The following is a 22315-nucleotide window of genomic DNA, read 5'->3' as shown; positions in this document are numbered from 1 at the left end:
AGTAGAGTGTGCCTGTAGTCCCACCTACTCAGGAGGCTCAGGCAGGGAATTGCTGGAGCACAGGAGGTCGAGGCTGCAGTGAGCAATGGTCGCACCACTGCGTTCCAGTCTGAGTGACAGAGCAAGACCCTGCCTCTAAAAAAATTAAAAAATACAGAATGTTACTTTTAGACAGTCTACGTGTAAGGCAGCCAACCTGGTAAACTTCCTCAGGAGAGAGTTGTAAGGTGTGGCATGGTAGACATTGCATGTGGCTGGCAGCACGTCACACGTAGACAAGGACAGAAAATAATTATGCAGGTGGGGGGGTGCATTTTCTTAAAATTCAGGCACAAAGCAAAGTTCTTCCTTTTAAAATCCTTCTGCAGAGGTAATCACTTTTGAGCAGCTTTAAGTATATGTTTTCACTTTTCTATAATATTATGGTTTGTTGGGATTTTTTTTTATTTACAAAATGGGGTAGTATTTACGGAGTAGACATGTCTTCGGATACAGTTTAGCTCATCTCTGATGTTTTAAGCAGGAACGCAACATGATGAAATTTCTGTTTCAGAAGAGCTACTCTTGAAGATTTGGGGCAGTAGGCAAGACTGGAAGCCGGGAGGCCAGCAGGGGGTGCTGTTGCAGGGCTCTTGGGGAGAAGCAGATGGTGGGTGTGAAGGAAACATGGGGTTGTATGTGCGCCTACTGGAAATTCTGAAAGTTCCTTTTGCAATTCTTTGTGACTCTTAGATTTGGAAACATTGGTTCACTGAGTGTAAAGGAAATGAGCTCAAGTCAAAAGCCACCAGCAAAAACAAGTAAATCCCCTGGGACAGCTAATGTTCTGGATGTAAACAATTCAACACTCATGTTTGTTGGAGGTCTTGGAGGACAAATCAAGGTAACGTTCTGAAAGTTCTTCTGAACAGGACTGATTGACTGATTTTACCTATGTGTAAAAGTCATGGGCTGGGCGTGGTGGCTCACGCCTGTAATCCCAGCACTTTGGGAGGCTGAGGCGGGGGGATCACCTGAGGTCCAGAGTTCAAGACCAGCCTGACCAACATGGAGAAACCCTGTCTCTACTAAAAATATAAAATTAGCCGGGCATGGTGGTGCATTCCTGTAATCCCAGCTACTCAGGAGGCTGAGGCAGGAGAATCACTTCAACCCCGGGAGGTAGAGGTTGCAGTGAGCTGAGATTGTGCCCTTGCATTCCAGCCTGGGCAACAGGAGTGAAACTCCATCTCAAAAAAAAAAAGGCATATGTTTAGACGGTTGAATATATGCTAGGCAGATGAAGATGTTTCTGCTTGTTTTGTTTTGCTGCCTGACAGTTCCTCTGCAGAATTAGGCTGGTTTTGCACAGTAAAGGGTGATGCTTAATCAGTAGCATAAATGGGGAAAAAGCCAATGGCTCATCTTGCTGTTTGGGTTTCTTTCCCAGTGATGAACAGGAAATTCAATGCTCCATGTTAATTTCTGTAAAGTTTCTTTATCTCTAGTCTAGCTCTAGTTAGTGGTTGATTAATACTAATTAGTGTTTAGCAAAAAAGCCCTCCGTCTTTATTTTATTATATCAGTTCTCCTCTCTCCAAATATAATTGCGTTTTTTGGACCTGGGTCAATGCTCTGAAGTGGGAGTCCAGGTCTCAGGTCCAGCTGGGCCGTCACTACCAATCACATTCTCTGGCTGTCTGTTTTCTCACCCGTGCGACGCGGTTGTCTCCATCAACCCTAGTCACTGAGATGATCTTTAAGATCCTGCCCAGTTGTCACTCATTCTAGGATTCCACTTCATAACCGGAAGGAAATCCAGTGATTACAAACTGGCCTTTTTTCTAATGTTGTTCTCTCAAAATTTGGATCTGTTAGATTGAAGCTCCCAGGGAGAAGTTTTGTGCACTTGGAGAATGTATTTTGCTTCGTCAGCTATGTATTGGTTATGTTTGTTTGCTTGTTTGCATTAGAAATCTCCTGCTGTGAAGGTTACTCATTTTAAAGGCTGCTTGGGAGAGGCCTTCCTGAATGGAAAATCCATCGGCCTATGGAACTATATCGAAAGGGAAGGCAAGTGCCATGGGTGCTTCGGAAGGTAAGATGTCCTCGTGGTTTAGCACATAGTATGGCATTCTGTTAACATCTGAGAAGTGCTGAAATAATTTATTAATACGTGCACATCAAGGGAGGACAGAATTTGTGATATCGCTGGTGGGTGTTTAGCTGCCAGTTACAAAGCCATGCTTTTTTTCACACGTTTGTTGTCAAAAAAAATCATCCTGTGACATTGGTATAATGTAGATTATACCAATCTACATTATATTATTATATTATATTGTCAAATAGTATAATGTAGATTAGTTACTGAGAGAAGCACGGGTATCATTTTTAACCTTTAAAAAGAAGTGCTCTTTTTCCTGTGTCTTGTATGCTTTGATCATGAATCATAAACCCTAAAAGTTTCAGACAATTTCTCAAACGACCTTCTGTCTCAGAGAGCCACAACCAAATCTTTAGAAATCACTGTACACTTTTATTTTGAAAATATCTCCAAGAATAAGAATTTTTTCATGTGTGGTCAATTTTTACAGGTAAGTACTTCCCAATTCCGGACCAAGTTCTGTAATTCCAGAAATAAACTGCATTGGGAAATAGAGAAAAACGAGTATCTTTCTGCATATATTGATATAAAGGCATTCAAGGACTTAACCTTACCAAGTGCAGCATCTTCATCCCCCACCCATTATTTTATAACAAAATAACTGCAACCCCTTAAGTATGTAAAACCTGTTTTCCATCACTTTAGTAATTAAGACAATAAATTGCCTTTTTCCATTAGAGAAATGTAACATCTGATATAATTTCTCTTGTCTAATGGGCTGCTCTGTCCAGATGGATATCTGCAATTAACAGTGAGCAGTGGCGAGATCAGTTAAAGCAACTTACAGCACATTTAGAAACTCATGGGTGAATTTTTCATTTTGTCATTGTCAGGTCTATAGTTTAAGCCTTCTTTTTTCCCCTCCCTTCGCTTGTTTAAAAAGTTAGGACCAGGCGGGCATGGTGGCTCACACCTGTAATCCCAGCACTTCGGGAGGCCGAGGCGGGCGGATCACCTGAGGTCAGGAGTTCCATACCAGCCTGATCAATATGGTGAAACTCCGTCTCTACTAAAAATACAAAAATTAGCTGGGCGTGGTGTCGTGTGCCTGTAGTTCCAGCTAGTCAGAAGGCTGAGACAGGAGAATTGCTTGAACCCAGGAGGCAGAGGTTGCAGTGAGCCGAGATCGTGCCACTGCACTCCAGCATGGGTGACAGAGCAAGACTCCGTCTCAAAAAAGAAAAAGAAAAAAGAAAAAAGGTGGGACCAGAGACTTGGTGATTGTACCCTCAGGGTTGAAAAAGAATATAGGCTTTGGAGTCTTGGGTTTCTCAGGCTTCTGGCCCACGTCTCCCACCAAATTTTTTTTCCCTGACTTTGGATAATAAGTCTCTTCACCTCCCTGAGGTTTGGTTTCTTTCTCCAGAAAAGAAAAACAATCATCGTGCTTGTCTTACCCACCTCTATAAATCATAGTGATGAACACAACATGATGTGTGTGAAAATGCTTTATAAACTGGAAACACTTCACCAGTCTTCACCACTGCTCTCCTACAGTGATGTAGCTTTGCTTTGTAGGTAAATGTCACAGGATTTTGTTTTTTTCTGGCAATAAACATGTGAAAAAGCATGACTTTGTAATTGGCAACTATGATAAAAAAATGCTGTTGCCTCATGAGGTAATGACACGCCCTGCTCTAGAACTTCAGTGGAATGAGCACCTGAATTCAGGCTCTCTCATCCGTCACTTTTTCCTTACGCTGTGTTTCCAGCAAGGAACTCTTCCAGCACTTTAGTAATTCTAACATGAAAAACACCCTGACCCCTAGACTCGGTCCCTTTCACTGACCCCAGATCATTAACCTCAGTGTTAGAAAGAAAAATGGTTAACAGAAATTAAACATTTCTAGTATGAAAAAGTCCCCCTACTGTACCTGTGACAATATCCTCTGTTTTCATCAGTCATTTCCAGAGGTACTTTGAAACCATTGACGGTCAAACTACAGCACCGAATGAATGGAGTGATTTCCGGCTCTTCTTTTCTTGTTGGGTTGAGGAAGTCAGCTTTTTAGGTGGTCACATGTTTTGTTCCCCTTGAAATACCTGGCCTGCCACCGGATTTCCACCCACCCTGGACCTTTGACTGGGTCAAAGATGCTCCCCTCCTGCCAACTTGAGACTGGCTCTTTGACGGAGGGCTGGCCACCCAGCTGAGTAGTAGAACCGCATTGACTGATCAGCTCAACCAAACTAGGGTCTGATTACATATGTTTTTCTGGGGACTGAACAAATCCGCTGGCTATTCTTGTATTATATTGGCCAACATTTCCAAAGATAGGTGTTTGTAAAGAATGCTAGTTTGGTGTAAGGTATTAATAGGTATTGTGTACTGATCATAAATGTTTGGGAAACACTGAGTTAAAAAAATAAGCATGTTTCTTAGTTGTGAGGCTATCAGAGCCTTCAATTAGCATTAATATGCTAACATGTATGGTAACCTTGTCCTGGGGAGAGGCCAGATTTGCAGCGTTTCCCAAACTCACTTGAGCTCGAACCCTTTTTGAAAAGGTACCTCTGGGTGAGGCTTATGCTTGTAATCCCAGCACTTTGGGAGGCCAAGGCAGGTGGATTGAAAAAGATTAGCCAGGCGTGGTGGCGTGCGCCTGTCGTCCCCGCTACTCTGGAGGCTGAGGTGAGAGGAGCGCTTGAGCCCCTGCACTTCTGCCTGGGTGACAGAGTGAGATCCTATCTCAAAAAAAAAAGGGCATCTGGAGTTTCTTCTGCTTCATAAAACATATTTTGTGAACTGCTGGTGCAGGCACAGATTGGCGCTTTATGTCTGTTTGTAAATTGACTGAACTGTCTTCAGTTTAGGTAACATCCACCACTGCGCCCCTTCTCCGGTTAGACAAAAGCTTTAGTTCAAAGAGCTAATACCCTAATTCTAGTAACAATCCATTTTAGCAGACTTACATTATCATTCCTTGTCCCTTTTGGTTTGTGTATAATTTGCCATTATTAAATCACTAGTGTAGCCCATCGATGTCCTGTAAATTTTTAAAAAATTTTTGACCGTTTACTCTGAAATGTGATTTATATTACCAAGTAAATGAATTGAAACCTTTTTATTCCTCTTTGAATATATTATTATACTTGCACATGGTGTCACTCTGTAATTATGAGCAATCTCTTACGTTCTCAAAGGATACTACAAAATTAACCACTGATTCTAATAGTCCTCATCAAAATCAATATGGAAAGGCCCTTTGTGTAATTAACAGGCATAATCCTTGCGTTATTTACGAGTGGACATTGTGACAGAGTGCTGGCTACGCGGCTGGCCTTTGTCACGAGTCAGTTACCTGTGCTCCGGGCCCTCCGCTAGGTACCAGCCGTGTCCACATACATCACACATTTGGGTCCTCAGACATCTCATGGCCTAGGGGAAAATGCCTGTATAGAAAACGGAAAATGCATGGGCTGTGGCAAGGCGCCAGAGCTGGAGAAGCAGCATCCCAAGCCCGAGCCAGGGTTATCTCACGCCCTCGCGGGGTGGCAGCAGGGCACGCTAGTAGGTCAGCTCAGGATTATCCAGACCTCATGAGGGAGCCCTCGGAGGATCGGGGAGGTCTAGTGATTCTTCCAGACTCACAGCACTGAGCACTGGGGAGGGCAGACGCCCTCCTGATTGCAGGCTCCCACTTGAACCTGCGGGTAATGGGGGCATTTCCAAGGCTGGAACAGAGCTGTCCACGAAGTGCTGTGATGAACCGAGCTTTCATTTTTCCTGGGCCCTTACCAAGGCAGGGACCCACTTGGGGAACAGGCACCTGGGCCGACTGTTGAGGCATGTGTGCCTCTGGTCATAGTAGGGAAGCCAGCAGGGGCTCTGGGAGAAGTTCAGGGAAGTGACTGACATGGGGACAAGCCTTCGGTCGTGTTCAGTCATCATTTCACTTGAAGCCCCCCTCTTCGTGGCCACTTCACTCCAGCAGGCCCTGTTGAGGGAGAGAACCCAGGAGCAGAGCCCCCACCTTCTTCAGAGAGGAGGGCTCACGTGCTCTGGAGAGGGAAGGGCCATGCACTGAGGGCCAAGACAGATTTCTGGAGTTTTGTTTGAAACCTGGCTTTGTGATTTCTTGGGGTGTGTCCTTGAACAAGGTACTTTAATCTTTGAGGCTCAGCTTTTCACAGGCGGAAATGGGGACCAGCCCATCGAGGACCTCCAGACACAGTAGAATAATGACAGAGCACATCTGCTGTGTGCCAGGCACTGTTCTAAGAACTGCCTGGGGCAGCCCTCCCAGAGAGGTTTTATGGTTACCCCTGTTTTATAGATGAAGGAAAGGGCACACAGAGAGGTTAGGTGAGTTTTCCAAGTTCACACAGCTAGTATGTTGGGGACCTGGGATTTGAACCCTGGTAGTCTAGCTCTAGAGTCTCTGTCCTCAGGCACAGGCACTGTGGTTGGTCAAGAGGTAGAACAATGGAACATATGGCTAGGAAGCCAAAGGCTTAAGAATTAAAGAATTAAACCACACTTGTAGAATTTATGCAGAGTGCATTTCTTTTAAGTTATAATTCCTCAAAGAGACCACATGATGGAAATTTTTGAAAAAGCAAGAGTACAGGTAGTTATACATTTGAAACCTCAGGTTTCACAAAGCACTATTTTGTTTGTTTGTTTGTTTTGTGTTATCATCCATGGAAATGATTTGATTTTACTGTTTGGTTAGACTGCCTTGCTTAGAAATGTGGCACTGAGTTTGGTGAGTTTCTCTAACTGGGAAAAGTTCAAATTCTTACCCCAAAACCACCCTCATCCGAATTTCACTCTCCAGCCTTATGATATTGCAGGAAATTATTTTTGGAACATGATTCTGATCTGTTCCAGATGAATGGCTTTGTAATAGAATAGCGAGTCAAGTCCGCCTTTTGCTGTCTTGGGGGAGAAGACCAGGAAACACACTCACCTGAAAATGCCCTGGGCCGTATTATATCCCTGTTGTAACCCATGTAGTCATCTCTAAGTATGATATGGGTCTTTAAGCTCATGCTGCAGATTTTTGAGGATGTCAGTGATTGTTTTGTGAAGTGATGCTTCTGGTATATGGGCACAAACTTGCTTTCCATCGTAACTCTAGTTTCCCTGAGGTATTAGTTAAAACCTCATCGGCAGAGTGCAAATGTCAATATAAAAATTATTCCGAAGACACCAGAGTTAAGAGAGGACAGTTACATTAAAGGAGATTAGAACTAACAAATCCAGTTGGTAAACTGAAATATTTATAGCAGTTATCCTCCTATACAGAAATATCTTTTACCACAATGAATACTGCCTACATTAACTTTATTTTCCTTATAAAGCAGTTGGGCATTTGTCTTGCATCTTCACATGGCAAAAGCATATTTTTAAATATTATCATCTACACTTGTTGCGAAAGTATGGAACTAATAGCTCTACCATGATCTTTGTGAAGGAGAACTCAGTAAGGGTGTTCTTGGTTCTTTCTACCCTCCTAAGAATGGATTCTATTTCATCTCTTCTGCTTTGCAGCTCCCAGAATGAAGACCCTTCCTTCCATTTTGACGGGAGTGGGTACTCTGTCGTGGAGAAGTCACTTCCGGCTACCGTGACCCAGATAATCATGCTTTTTAATACCTTTTCACCTAATGGACTTCTTCTCTACCTGGGTTCATACGGCATAGTAAGAGTCTTTATGGGGCCCTAGGCCCTACTGTATACATACATTTAGATTGCTATGTGGTTGTTTATGTTTAATGAGGATTTGCTAATTAAATATGTATACCATAAAATTTTTATGAGCATATACTAGTATTAATATATGTATGTGCTAAACAATTTCCTCATTTAAAATTATTTATTATCATTGTAGAACCTTTAGAAAAATATAGAAGAACAGCAAGTAGAAACTAGCCTTCTAGTCTTTATAGATGTCAATTCAACATTTGTTATTAAATTTTGAGCTCAAATATATGTCTTGTTCTGGGTTCACTGTGACCACAGTGACATTGTTTGAATTCCATCCATGAGAATTTCATGTTCTTGTTTGCATCTCATGTGCTGGTGATTTCTGTCTTTCAGTCTTTTGGTTTTATTTTTTAGAACTGGCCCCTTGTCAGTCTGAATGAAAAAGATACAAGGAGATTCCATTTCTCTTACTGAATTGTAGATTTTGGTAACAACGGATGGTGTTTTGTTTATATTAGTGTGGTGTTCTAGAAAGCCTTCGTGGGCATTTTTGGTTTCATAGCCGATAGGCCTCTGGCTGTGGGGCCAGATCCAGTTTTCTCAGTTTGACTTTAGAAGGTTTCGGCCATCCCTGACTGGAAAGGAAAGGGAAACTTGGGATAAAGCTATAACCTGGGGAACTGTGTTCTCTTCTTTACAGAGAGACTTTTTATCCATCGAGCTGTTCCATGGCAGAGTGAAGGTTACGACTGACCTGGGTTCAGGACCCCTTACCCTTTTGACAGACAGACGTTATAACAATGGAACCTGGTACAAAATTGCCTTCCAGCGAAACCGGAAGCAAGGTAGAGACAGATGGACTTACCAGATGTCGGTCACCCTCGTAAGAATAGAAATCTTGTCAACATCAGCAATCTTTATTCCACAGTAGTCTCCTGGGTATTGGATGATAGTCTACTTGAAAGCCAGTGTTGTCTTTGGAATACTAAGCAACAGGATTCACATTTTGCTGGAGGAGTGTTATACTTGTATTTGCCTGTGATTTCCAAGTGTGTTATTTAATATTAAATGCTAAATTGGAATCAAGAATCAAATCCATTCTATTTTCTTCCACACACATACTGCTCTCATTTAGCAATGGGTATTGACTTTGATAGAGAGGATTTTCACTTGTCCTTCAATAACCAAGAACGTTAGCTGATCAAATTCATAGAATCTAGAAGAATATGCCTTTGTAAATGAACTTTGTTGCCAGAAGTTTGCATTTTACCTTAACATGGAAAGGGATTTCCCTTTTCTTATCTCTTGTCTGTGCTCTCCTTTTAGGAGTCCTAGCAGTTAACGATGCCTTTAACACCAGTAATAAAGAAACCAAGCAGGGCGAGACTCCGGGAGCATCTTCCGACCTCAACCGTCTAGACAAGGATCCGATTCATGTGGGTGGATTGCCAAGGTCAAGAGTTGTAAGGTATGATATTAAACTGCAGAATTTTCTTGTCCCTGATTTCCAACCGTATTAGCTTGCTAGGGCTGCGAATGGATTGTATCACAAACCAGGTGGCTTAAACAACAGAAATTTATTATTTCCCAGTTCTAGAGACTGCAAGTCCAAAAGCAAGGTGTTGGCAGGGCTTGCTTCCTTTTGAGGGCCGTGAGAGGGAATCTGTCCCATGCTCCTAGCTTCCGGTCGCTTCAGGGATTCCTTGGCCTGTGTCCCCCTTTTTATAAGGACAACAGTCACGTTGGATAAGGACTTCCCCTAATGACCTCATCCCAACTCGATTACCTCTGCAAAGACCCTTTTTCCAAATGAAGGTCACAATCACACATAAGGAGGATTAAGACTGCCGTATCTTTTGGGAGGACACGGTTCAACCTGTAATCTGCTTTTATTTATTCAAAGTACTCTGTGCCGTGTGACTTGAGAAGTAAAGCAGACCTTCTGCAGAAAAATGAGTGATTTTCTATGTATTGCCTTTAGAACATCTAAATCCTGTTACCATGCAATATTTGGAGACCCCACTTGCTGTCATACTTGCTTTATGACTTTAATGATTTATAGAAACTTTGTGTGGCTGGTTCATTGTCCTCAGTTTTGTAATTTTGGTTTGTAATTAAACTCTAAGGTTCTTTCACACCATTAAAAAAAGACACTTATGAAAGTCTAATAGTTAAGGTAAGACGGCTTGCCAGGAGTGGGGTCATTAAATGTCCAAACTGGGCCATTCAGCGTAGTGGTTAGCAGATGTCCATTTGTAGCAGTGCTACAATGTCTTTAGGTCAGGTTCTTGTATAGAATCCTCTTATATGGCACAGAACTGCAGCCATTCAGTTGCTATGATGAGCAGCCTTTTGTAGAGAGAGCCACTTCTCCACTGTGCCCCTTCTCTTTGCCAGGAATCTTGGAAAGTCCCAAAGAACATAGTTTGCAACCGCAGCCACCTCCTGATCTTAGAATTGAATCCATTTAAACGTCAGTGGAGTTTGTCACTTGCTAAGTCTTACCTCCCTGCCAAGACAGAGCCAGGACTGGAAGCTGTCTCCAGATCCCATCCCAGATTCATGCCCTGTCATGCTGGGACCAGGACTGGGGTGTTCCTGGAGCCTCAGCTATGTCCTAGTACATCTGGACTTTGCCCAGATGGCCCAGTGTAGACAATGCAGGAAAGGACAGAAGCCCATATCACAGATGTTCTCAGTAGAACGCACTTAGGTGTCATCAAAGCCAGCCTCCCCATTTACATGGAAAGAACTTGAGATCCAGAAAGGTTGAAATTTGTCCAAAATCATGTAGTTGCTTAACGGTCCATAGCTCATTGTTCAACATGTGAGAAAAAAAAATGAGGTGTGACTGTAACAGGAAACCAGTTATTGCAAAGCTCTCCTGTGAAGAGCTGGTACAGAAGAGTGCAGCTGGGAGACGTTCAGTGGTCTCCATAATTTGGAAATGAGAGCTGGACTACATTATAGCCTGACCTTAGCCAGGAGCGTGGAGACTTCTGGTAAGAAAAACATGATATTGACTTGAACATTGAGAAATAGAGTTTCGGATAGTCCCAGACTTTACCACATGCAGTTACTTCCTTTAGGACAAAGTTCATGGATATGCTACGTAAACAACAGCCAATGACTTCCTTTTTTAGCAGTCAGATCCTGGGAAATGCATTACCTGCACTGGTCCCCATGGGAAGCAGACTTTCTGCTCTACATGGAGACTGGATTATAATTGGTGTGTTGCAATGCACTGTGCACTGTCTTTCTTATCATTGGCCTGTGTTTTCTGTAGGTAGCCATCCAAGTAGCCAAACTCACTAAGTTTGATCCCTTTCTCTAGTCCTAAGGAGAGTAGGAGAGTACTTGTTTGACCTGAAGTTCTCACTATCAATATTGTTCTTAGAGGGAGGCCAAGAGATTTCTGCAGAGTAGCACATGGAAACAGGTTTTCCAGAAGTATAGGGGTTTTTTTTTTTTTCCCTTTTTCTTTTTTTGGTGGGGGGCAGGATCTTGCTCTGTCACCGAGGCTGGAGTACAGTGGAATAATCATGGCTCATTGCAGCCTCAAATTCCTGGGCTCAAGCAATCCTCCTGCCTCAGTCTCTGGGACTACAAGTGCATGCTACCATGACTGGCTAATTTTTTATTTTTTGTAGAGACAGGGTCTCACTATGTTGCCCAGACTTGTCTCAGACTCATGGGCTCAGGTGATCCTCCCGCCTCAGCCTCCCAAAGTGCCGGGATTACAGGCGTGAGTCACTGTGCCTGGCCCAGTGGCTTTGTATTCCTTCGTTCAAAAATGGAATTTAAAAATCCAAATTTTGTGGTTGTTCTCATGCCCTTCCCTACAGGAGAGGTGTCACCACCAAAAGCTTTGTGGGCTGCATCAAGAACCTGGAAATATCCAGATCAACCTTTGACTTACTCAGAAATTCCTACGGAGTGAGAAAAGGCTGCTTACTAGAGGTAGGAAACATTATTATTGATATTCACATGAGTTTCCTTAAGTGTTCATTGATTTATCAACATCCTAACGCAACAAACCAGTGGGGATAGGAAAGAGATGATGGGGAGACCATTAGTGTCCTCCCCATGGCAGGTTTGGCCGCAGCTGGGAACTCACCGTGCTGTTTCATCTCCTCTGTGACCAGCCCATCCGGAGTGTTAGCTTCTTGAAAGGCGGCTACATTGAATTGCCACCCAAGTCTTTGTCACCAGAATCGGAATGGCTGGTAACATTTGCCACCAAGAACAGCAGCGGCATCATCCTGGCTGCCCTCGGTGGGGATGCGGAGAAGCAGAGCGATCGAGAGGAGTCACACGTGGTGAGTAGGTGCTCCTGAGCCCCAATCTCAGGAAACGACTTCGGGAAACAATGAATGGAAAATGATGGACTCATAAACATTTATTGTTGCTGTGTTCCTGGTTGCTTACGGATGTGCATTTTCAAAAAGTAAAAGTTGTTATTGCTGAATGTCATCCCCTTATGAATCAATGATTTCTTATATTGCATAATCCATCTTCCTTGTGTAGCGACTGAGGAAAAAGTTATTTGCTGTCTACGTCTAATTTTTTAAAAACTAATTCAGAAAGCATATGCTGAGTTTTCTTCCCCATGTTGTGTTCATTTCTCTTCATTCCAAGGCTAAAACAGCAGTCCTTAAATCCTGTTGAGGTCTTCAGTCTACTGCTGGATGAAGCAAGATTTTCCTTATCTGTTACAGGATTGAAAAGAACAGCAAGAGAAATGTGGCCTGTAATAAGCACAGTAAACTAACAGGGGGACAGAAGAGAAATGACAACCATTTTCCTTATTTATATTCCATTTCAAGAGCATGGGTGATATTTCCCCCATCCTCTGCTCAAATTCGTGTCTATCACATGATTTGAAGAGACTTTACAGAATGTTAGCGCACTGTCTTCATCAAGTTGAGTTCATGCAGCTAAAATCTATAGAATGCCATCTTGTACTCTGCAAGGTACTTTACAGACATTGCTGTGTAATTATCACAACCTTGCTGCAAGGGGAATGCTGCTACATTTTGCTGAGGAAGAAATGTGTCCAGAGAGCCTGGCAAACCTGCTCAAGGTCACACCGCTGGTATGAGTCAGAGTCAGGACTGGAACACCAGTTTGCAGAACCCAAACATGTCGTGACATACTTGGGGAAGGGCTAACAGTGACTGAGACTGGTTGATGAGATCCATTGATCTCTCTCTCTTTTTTTTTTAGTTGAGCTGAAATTTAGATAACCTAAAATCAACCATTTCAAAGTGAACAATTCAGCAGCATTTAGTGCATGCACAATATTACGAGGCCACCTTTCTATCTGGTTGCAAACATTTTCATCACTCAGAATAAAAGCCTGTGCCATTAATTAGCCACTCCCCATTCCCCTCTCTCCCCACCCCTGGCAACCACCAATTTGCTTTCCGTCTCTATAGATGGATTTACCTATTCTGAATATTTTGTACGAATGGAATCATATGATGTCTTGCATCTTTCACTTAGCATTTCTTTGAAGTTCATCCCCATTGCAGCATGGATCAGTGCTTCATTCCTTTTTACAGCTGAGTAACATTCCACTGTATGTACATACCACGGTTTGTTCATCAGTTACTTCATGGATAAACTTGGGGGCATTTCTGCCTTTTAGCTGTTACGAATAAATGCTGCTATGAACATAGGTGGATAAGCATTTGTTTGAGTCCCTGTCTTCAGTTCTTCTATGTATGTATTTAGGAGTGGAATCACTGGTTATATGGTAATTCTATGTTTAACTTTTTAAGGAACTGCCAAACTTTTTCTCCATTAGTCTTAGTAAGGTTACTTTCAAATCAAAGTGTGCTTACTAAGTCAGCAAAAAGGACTGATATTAGCCATTGCTAGCAAGAGTGTTGTGAGACGCTCACATTCCAATCCTTCTGGTGTATAAACTACCTTTTTTCAATGTGTAAAAAAATTAAAAGCTTTAAATATTTTCACATACTTCAAATGTTTAATTCTACTTTTCATAATGTTAGAAACAACATCACAGGTAAAACAATTAAATATTCATATGTATGGTAATAAAAAGTTGGAAACTGCTTTAAATTTCATGGATAAAAAGACAAATTACAATATACCTACTTGTTGGTATCTAATGTAGCAATAACCAATAAGTATGAGGCAATGCAGAAATGGAAATCTTTGACATCTTCAGTGATAATAGCATAATGCGGAATATAAATTATATGAACAGAGGTTAGAAAGTAACATACAAAATTTAAAATTGTGACAGCTGGTGAGATTCTTAAGGAATTGCTCTACTCACTTGATGTTAATCTTCTCACATTATCTTCATAAGACGAAAGTTTTCTAAATCATATAGTAATGTCTTTTGTCGGGAAATTCTCTATGCAACCTCCGCAGCCCTTCTTTTCCATCATGCTGATTGGAGGCAACATTGAGGTACTTGTCAATCCTGGGGATGGCACAGGCCTGAGGAAAGCTCTCCTGCACGCTCCCACGGGTACATGCAGCGACGGACAAGCACATTCCATCTCCTTGGTCAGGAATCGGAGGTACTTGTACGCGGCAAGGCAGTGTGTAATAAGGGTGTGGTGAGCTTAGAGGGAATGTGGAAGGAACCTTGCGGTGGTGCCCTGGGCGGCTAGATGACTGGGGTCATCGGCATCCAAATAATTCTAGAACCTTGCTAGGATTGTTTCCTGGGAATGAATTTCATCTACTTTGTAATAAGATACTTGTAGAATTTTTATAATTAAACAACTTTGACTCTGCCATTTATTGGGGCCCAGCATAAATTATCTTTACACTGGATTGATTCTGTGGCAAATAGTACTACACTATTAGTAAATTAGTATTATATCAATAGTAAATAGCATTATATCAACATTCCTGTATATTTCCCTCCAAAACTGTAGACTGAATGCTTTAAAAGCACACTGGGCATTTTCATCATAGGTAAAGAGGTTAAAAAAAAAAAAAAAAAACAGAAAAAGAAAACCTTTCCAAAAAGCAATCTCATTCAATGGATATTTAATAACATTCCATTCGTTTCTGAAAAATGTTCAATTGTGAGTTTTAATTTTCAAGATTCACCTTTTTGTTCACAGACAGCATCTTGTTAGAATGCACCTTTAGGGAACATTTATTTTCAGTGAGAACTTGTGGGAATTATTATTTCATTATGTTTAAAGCTTTTCATTTATTTTCTCTGTTGGACTTTTAGAATTATCACTGTCCAGTTGGATGAGAACAATCCTGTGGAAATGAAGTTGGGCCCATTAGTAGAAAGCAGGACGATAAATATGTCCAATCTGTACGTCGGGGGAATTCCAGAGGGAGAGGGGACATCACTGCTCACAACGAGAAGATCGTTCCATGGCTGTATCAAAGACCTGATCTTTAATTTGGAGTAAGTGTACCTGCTCTCTGCATGTTCTTGCACTTTCTGGTCTTTCATGGTGAGTGCTAACATTAATCTGAAATCTAATTTTACTGTTTGAGATTGAAAATTTTGCAAGTTCTCCAATAATGAGTGAACCCCATTATTCTATCATGAAAGGCCCCCCAAATGGATTTTAGTGGATTAGAATGTTAGACAGATCTGGTCATCATACTGTAAAAACCATCGCTGAACATTAGCTCTCTGTGACTGTCCATAAAGAGCTGGGATTTAAATATGTTTTTGACATGCATTTGGAGGAACATAGGGATTTTGTGATGTAAGTCTCTTGCTGTCTTGAGAGCATTGCTTTGAAGGAGCTGTTGACTACGGGGCTACTAGCAGCTTCAGGTTGTTAATGGCTTCCCCCAAAACAATCACTGTATAATTAAGAACTGGAAGCCTCCATTCCCTGTGTGGAGTCATGATGAGGAAAAGAACTGACATGTGCCCACGAGCAGTTCATTCCTCATTGTTCACTCTCTGCCTCTGGACAGGGGCTGATGGGAGACAAGCTGTGCTCTGGGACCAGCATCTGCCCAGGAGAACCTGGAAGTGCCCTGGGCATCAGGAAATTGAAGCTCCCTCCTGGCTGGGTCACTGACTTGCCTAGTGACCTTGAACAAGGACTTGGATCTTTCATGGTCACAGTGTCTTCTTCTCTGTGAAATTACCTCTTAGGACTCCATGAAATTTGCAAGAGTAAAACCTAGTGTTGGGTTTCAATACAATCACAATGTCAGAGCTCTGGTTTAGATTTTTGTACAGGTTTATGTTTATTCCCCTAGTTGTCTGTTCATTCATTCATTCATTCATTCATGAGGCATCTTCCTGCTCCTGAAAGTCATGGGGTTGCGGACTCGGTCGAGCAGAAATGTTTCTGTGAAGTTCCCAGCTGTGCCTGGGAAAGTGCCAGGGGGACCTGTGTGGACACAGGTCACAGCACAGGAGCTGCAGAGTGAAGGAGCATGTGACAAGCGTAGCCCATGACCTCCTGGTGAGGGGAAGCATGTAAACGAGAAGCCAGTGTTTCGTGGAGGTCACTGTGCAGCGCTTGGGAACTAGAGACAAAAACGTGTCCCTGCAGCAATCCAGTCAAGGCTGCAGGAGGAGGTGACGGCATCAGAGCCGACCTGGGGGGTGCTCAGGAATGGCCAGGGTCTAACATGGGGATACGCTAGGCTGGGTGCCACTGCAAGCAGAAGCATCAGACAAGAAATATCTAAGATAGCATGTCTGGACTCCGAGTCACAGTGAAGGATTGGCACTTTGGTTACTCTAAGAGAAACATATACATGGTTTTTAATTGATTTTCATTGTACAGTTACCAGATGACTTGGGTCCATGGACTGGTTTGTGACAGCCTAATTTTGAAAACACTCTCTTGTTTCTACCTAGACTTTTGGATTTCAACAGTGCAGTTGGCCATGAGCAAGTCGACCTGGACACCTGCTGGCTGTCAGAGAGGCCTAAGCCGGCTCCCGAGGCAGAGGACAGCGAGCTCTCGCCAGAGCCCCGGGCTTTTCCAGTAGGAGCGGCTTCCTTTACTATCAGTCAGGTCCAGTCAGCACAGGAGGGCCCAGGACAGAGGGGGCTAAAATGGGGCCTTGCTGTAAAGGTGCTGCGAAAGCTGGAGCTGGAGCTGGAGCTGGAGCACTGGAGCTGTGCTAAAAATCAGAGCGGGGACAGGGTGGGAAAACGTGCCCCACGCAACTCGGATGTCACGGCCCAATTCATGGATTGTTGGCCCCAACACCCAGGCGGCGCATCAGGCTGATGTAGAATATGCTTTTGGCAGAGCTTCTATAAGGACTCATGATCAATTTACATTTAGCCGGGAAAGCACGAAAATAAGTACTTCATGTAAAGCCATCGTGCACATATTTGTTGCTTTAAAAAAAAAAAAAGATTCAATTCATTTAGGAAGAGCCAGTTCTGGCCAAATAGTTTGAATGGCAGCCATTGTTATTTTTCATTTTCTCCCCCTTCTGCTTTCTCTGTTGCCCTGGTGTAAAGTGTGCGCTCTAATAATTTAGAAGATGGCAGAAGCATTCGAGAGCAGGACCTTCTGAGCAGGGCCAGGCTTTGCGTTCAGGGCAGTTTTCTTGGCAGCATCTGCCTAGGCTGAGCCAGAAAACAGCAGCTGGGACCCCCGTGACTTGGGCAGTGTCAGGGCAGCCCGCAGATGGTTGCGTGGGGGTTCAGGGGCCCTTCCCACCTGGCTCCTCTTGTCTGCACCTTGCCCTGTCAGTGTGGACCTAGGTTCACAGGTTCACACTCTGAGGCCCTGCAAAGCGTGTCACCTGTGGGCACCTCCAGTTTTCCGGCACTGGGCTGCAGCTGATCTCGGCGGCTGCATCCTCAGGGCCATTCCCAGAGCCTCAGGTCATGTCAGGGACCTAGGAAGACAGCAAGGCCTTTGCCACTTAAGCCTGATGAAAATTCATAGGAGAGACTTCAGTGCCTGTATGAACTTCAGTGTCCGTATGAACTTCAGTGTCCGTATGAAGTTGAGTGGGATTAAGGTGAAAGACAGAAGCTCTAAGTGCCTTCTTCAGGGGGATAAAGGGCCGGCAAGTGCATCATTTAAACCGAAGATGGAGTGAGCGCCAACAAGCATTGGTGGTTGTTGCTGTTCTGATGGGATTGCTTCGGAGATGGCTCTTCATGGCAGAACACGCGTGGGTGGATCAGTGGGGTTCGGGCTGCGGGTGGTGGCTAAGTGTTCCCATGTGTCTCTTACAGGAACAGTGTGTGGTGGATGCAGCTCTGGAGTACATTCCTGGTGCCCACCAGTTTGGTCTCTCACAAAACAGCCATTTCCTGTTGCCTTTTAATCAGTCGGCTGTCAGAAAGAGGTAGGTGTCTCTCTAACGTCCTTATGCGGCGTCTCATTGCTGGATGGATGGGGTGTTCTCCAGCCACATAGTCTTTTCCAAAAGAAGCTGCTTCTGTTTTATGATGAAGTGCTTGACTTGCAACCAAATGGCAAAGAGAAGGCAAAGAGATAGGAATTCAGCGTTGGTGCAAATCACAACGCTTTCATGGTGGTTCGCTGGGGAGTCTGTGGTTTCTGCCTTTCCCCTTCTGGAGGGTGGCTGGTTTCCCCTCTCTGTGTGCACGTAAGTTAAGCATGTGGGCATCTAAATCAAGTCTCCTGGGTCTATTACTGTTTGGACTTTCAACCCCATTCCACTTTAAGCATTCCCTAGTCTGATGTCTTTGTCTACCCAAACTCTTACACTGTGGTGGCCAAAGTCCCGGGTGCCACACCCACCCCTCTCTGCGCCTTCTGGCCCTCATACCTGCCTCTCCCTGGGACCCTTCTGCCAAGGGAAGAGCTCAAGGCCTGGAGCTTGGGGCTCCTGGACTCCATGTTGCTCCTCTCTCCTCCTGCGGTCCTCCAGCTCACCTGCCAGGCTTGCCTGCAGACTCTGCCATGCCCTGCCTGTCTTGTTGTCATTGGCTGTGAGTGCCACCCTGTCATACCCTTTAGACCTGGGCTCCTGTCTGTCTTCTGCAGCTCCTGTCATCACTCTCTGTGAATTCAGCAGCTGCCTAACCGCTGACCTTTCCGTGCTCAAACTGTGATCTGTGAAAGGTCTTCCCTACGCCCTCCTCAGCCAGCCTCTCCCATGGTCGTACCCTTGACTTCTTCACAGGTATCCATCCCTCTCACAGTCTCGACTTTAAAAGCCTCCTATTAGACAACCCCTTTCTTCTCGTTTCCACTCTGTGCCTCCCAACTCCTGCAGTTTGTCAGTTGTCTGGAGACCTCTAAGCCACTAGCCCTAATGTCTTCCCACTACCATCTCCCCTCTTCTCTAGCCCCACATCACAATTCATCCTCCAGGTAGGTTCCAGGCCAGTGTTACAGGTGTTCCTTTGCAAACTCCCCTACCCCTTTGTCTCTCCCACTCCTGCGAGCCCAGGTAAAAGCCAACATTCCACCTTCTCTGTGCCAGAACGCACACTGGAGACCAGGCTGAGGAGATGGACGTCTCCTTCCTAGCTGGTTTGAGCTACATATCGTAGCCGTCAATCTCAGATGGAGCCTCCAAACAACATGGAGAACCAGTGCATTGTTCTAATATGCTTATGGTTTTTATTCTCCATGACGACTCATAGCTGCTCTCAGCTCAGGCCCCAGCTGATGACTTGCCTCATGAAGAAAGAGATCCTTCATCTGTCCACCACCAAAAAGACCAGCCCCTGCTTTTATTCCTGACCCTCTATCTTTTCTTCTGCTACCACAGATGAAGGGTCTTTGTTCCTAGCAAAGCCCACCCAGCCAGCCCCAGCTTGTCCTCTGGATCCCACTCACCCTCTCCTTCCTAGGACATGCACAGCAGCCACACCTCACTCCTCAGTGCCCACTCCCACCAGCACACAGATGCCGCCATCACCCCATCGTCAGCAGTGACAGCAAGAGCAGCAAACTGTTGTGCTGGAGGTTGACACAGAGATTTTACACAGATGATCTAATTTACTCCTCATAATTCTCCTGTGAGGAAGGTATTGTTATTTTCTCCATTTTACGTATAAGGAGATTGAGGTATAGGGAGCCTGAGACATCTGCTCAGAGTCACACAGCTGGTAAATGGTAGAGCTGGGATTCAAACCCAGGCCTTGTGGCTTCAGAGTCTGTGCCTGTGCAGTAGTTTCCCCTTCTCCTTGGGGGATACGTTCCAGGACCCCAGTGGTTGCCTGAAACCTCGGCTAGTACCTAAACGTCATATACACTGTGTTTTCCTATGTATGCATATCGATGATAAAGTTGAATTATACATTAGGCACAGGAAGGGATTAACAGTAACTAATAATAAAATAGAAGAATTATAACACTATGCCGGCATCATTCCTCTTGTGCCTTGAGGGCATTATTGAGTAAAATCAGGGTGACCTGAACACAAGCCCCGCTGTACTGCCACAGTCGATCTGCGAACCTAGACAGCTATAAAGTGACTGACGGGCACATGGCTCATGTGGTGTGGATCCGCTGGACACAGATGGGATTCACTTCCTGGGCAGGACCGAGTGGGATGGCGTGCGATCTCATCACGCTACTCAGAGTGATACCTGATTTAAAACTTACACATTGTTTATTTCCAGAACTTCCCATTTAATATTTTCAGACCTCATTTGACTGCAGGTAACTGAAACCTTAAAAAGTGAAACCTTGGAAGGCAAAACCACAAATAAGAAGGGACTGCTGTAACCTCTGCGCTCTACTCTCTCTCTCACTTTGACTTCTAAAGCAGAACCCCCAGGAGACGCCACGTCCCCCGCCACACACACATGCGCAGTACCTGGCTCTGTTTCCCACAAGGCGCTCGAAAGAGCTGCCCTTTCCTCAGGGACTGTTTCCTCGTTTAACCATCCGGTCAGCCTCCCGCACACCCCCAGCTGCTCTTGAGAGAATTACTCAAGACCCCCATGTAGCTACACAGTGCGGGGCCCCCTGCCCTGGGCTCTCAGCAGCTCCTGGACTTCCTTGGCTGTCACAGCCGCACACTCTCCTGGTCTTGCTCTCTCTCGGCCTTCCTTCCTCAGTCTCCCAGCTGAGAATGCTGGGCCCTTCCACACGCTCTCCCAGGATGGCCTTCTATGTTCCGATCACCTTAAAATGCCACCTAGATACGGCAGCACCTACCCGTGTAGCTCTGGCCACCACTTAGAACTCAGGGTTTGTGGGTCCACCGGCCACTCGAGATCTCTGTGTGGACTGGGACAGCCTCCTCAGCCACTCGACATCTCCGTGTGGACTGGAACAGGCTCCTGGGCCTCATCGCCCCGAACGGAATTCTCAGGCTTCCCTCAGTCCTGCTCTCCTGCTCTTTGCCGTTACCGCGGGCACGATCACCATTCACCTGGTTGCCCGAGGCCCAAGCCTAGAGGCTATTTTTTATTTCACTTGTTCCCACTCTCCAAATCCAGTCCATTGGCAAATCCTCTTGCTTCTTCCTCCAGAATGTTTCCTGAATCTGTTGAGTCCCCGCCACCACCCTGGTCTTAGCCACCCACCGCTCCCTGTTGGCTGCCATAACAGCTGCCTGATGGGGCCCGCTTCACCCCGACCCCCTGACCCGTTCTGCAGTTTAGACAGGATCTCTGAAAGGAATGCTCGGCCACTCCCCGTTTCAGAGCCCTCCTGTGACTTCCCACTGTGCTGAAAATCAACTCTCAAAGCCCCGCCTCCCGATGACGGAGCCACATCCGCCCTCCTCCTGTCCCGGGGTGCTCCCGTGGCACCGTGGTCCCTCTGACGGGGCCCACCCGGGCGTAGCCTTCCTGCACACCTGCAGTGGCTCTGGTTCCCCCACGGCCTCAGGTGGGCTTTCTGCTGCCCACTGTCATCAAGCCCCTCACTTTGCAGGGACTTGCCCCTTTCTGTCACTCAGAGCTCGGCTGAAGTATCAGCTTTGCAGAGTTACCCGCGTGGACTACTTAAAGGTAGCCACTGGTTGGCCTCTACAGGACCCGCTGTAACTCTCTGGTGTTTCTGTATTAGCTTCATGAGCAAAGGGATCTGATCTTCCTCTTTGTTCACGGCTTTATCCTCATCCTAAAACAGTCTGGCAGACAGAGGTGGGCAGTTCAATGAATGGATGTGTAAATGGATGAAGGAGTGAATTCCCCTCTTTCCTGAGATGTTCAGTGTAAATGCCGAAACAATCGTGGAGTCCTCTCTTTGAGGTTTTAAAAATGAGAAGTTAAAGTTTCCTTTCTCAATGCTGAGCGCTTGTTTTTCGCAGGCTCTCGGTTGAGCTAAGTGTCCGCACGTTCGCCTCCAGCGGCCTGATTTACTACGTGGCTCATCAGAACCAAGCAGACTACGCCGTGCTCCAGCTGCACGGGGGCCGCCTCCACTTCATGTTTGACCTTGGCAAAGGCAGAACAAAGGTCTCTCACCCTGCACTGCTCAGCGATGGCAAGTGGCACACGGTACGGTCTCAGGAGGCTTGTGCTGGCTGCTTCTGAGTTTTGTTCCATGTATCACTGGGGTTCACTCCATTTCTCAAAGGCACATTATCCCCATTCATCTCTATCTCGCTGTATGTGTCTGGTATCTCCC

General features: G+C 45.0%; 1 protein-coding gene across 1 annotated transcript in view; it reads left to right on the top strand.

Moving 5' to 3' along the window:
* LAMA1 (laminin, alpha 1) overlaps window positions 1-22315 on the top strand; it is a 189664-nt gene that overhangs the window by 158645 nt on the left and 8704 nt on the right. The window contains exons 51-62 of the mRNA XM_011957824.1: window positions 733-883; window positions 1953-2077; window positions 7641-7791; window positions 8497-8641; window positions 9123-9264; window positions 11642-11756; window positions 11942-12115; window positions 14202-14353; window positions 15025-15210; window positions 16639-16768; window positions 17986-18098; window positions 21996-22185. Of these exons, the coding sequence (XP_011813214.1) occupies window positions 733-883; window positions 1953-2077; window positions 7641-7791; window positions 8497-8641; window positions 9123-9264; window positions 11642-11756; window positions 11942-12115; window positions 14202-14353; window positions 15025-15210; window positions 16639-16768; window positions 17986-18098; window positions 21996-22185 (1774 nt within the window). The remainder of the gene's footprint in view (window positions 1-732; window positions 884-1952; window positions 2078-7640; window positions 7792-8496; window positions 8642-9122; window positions 9265-11641; window positions 11757-11941; window positions 12116-14201; window positions 14354-15024; window positions 15211-16638; window positions 16769-17985; window positions 18099-21995; window positions 22186-22315) is intronic.

Source organism: Colobus angolensis, unplaced genomic scaffold (assembly GCF_000951035.1).
Source record: "Colobus angolensis palliatus isolate OR3802 unplaced genomic scaffold, Cang.pa_1.0 Scaffold45, whole genome shotgun sequence".
Taxonomy (NCBI): Eukaryota; Metazoa; Chordata; class Mammalia; order Primates; family Cercopithecidae; genus Colobus; species Colobus angolensis.
This window is presented reverse-complemented; position numbering and strand designations above follow the sequence as displayed.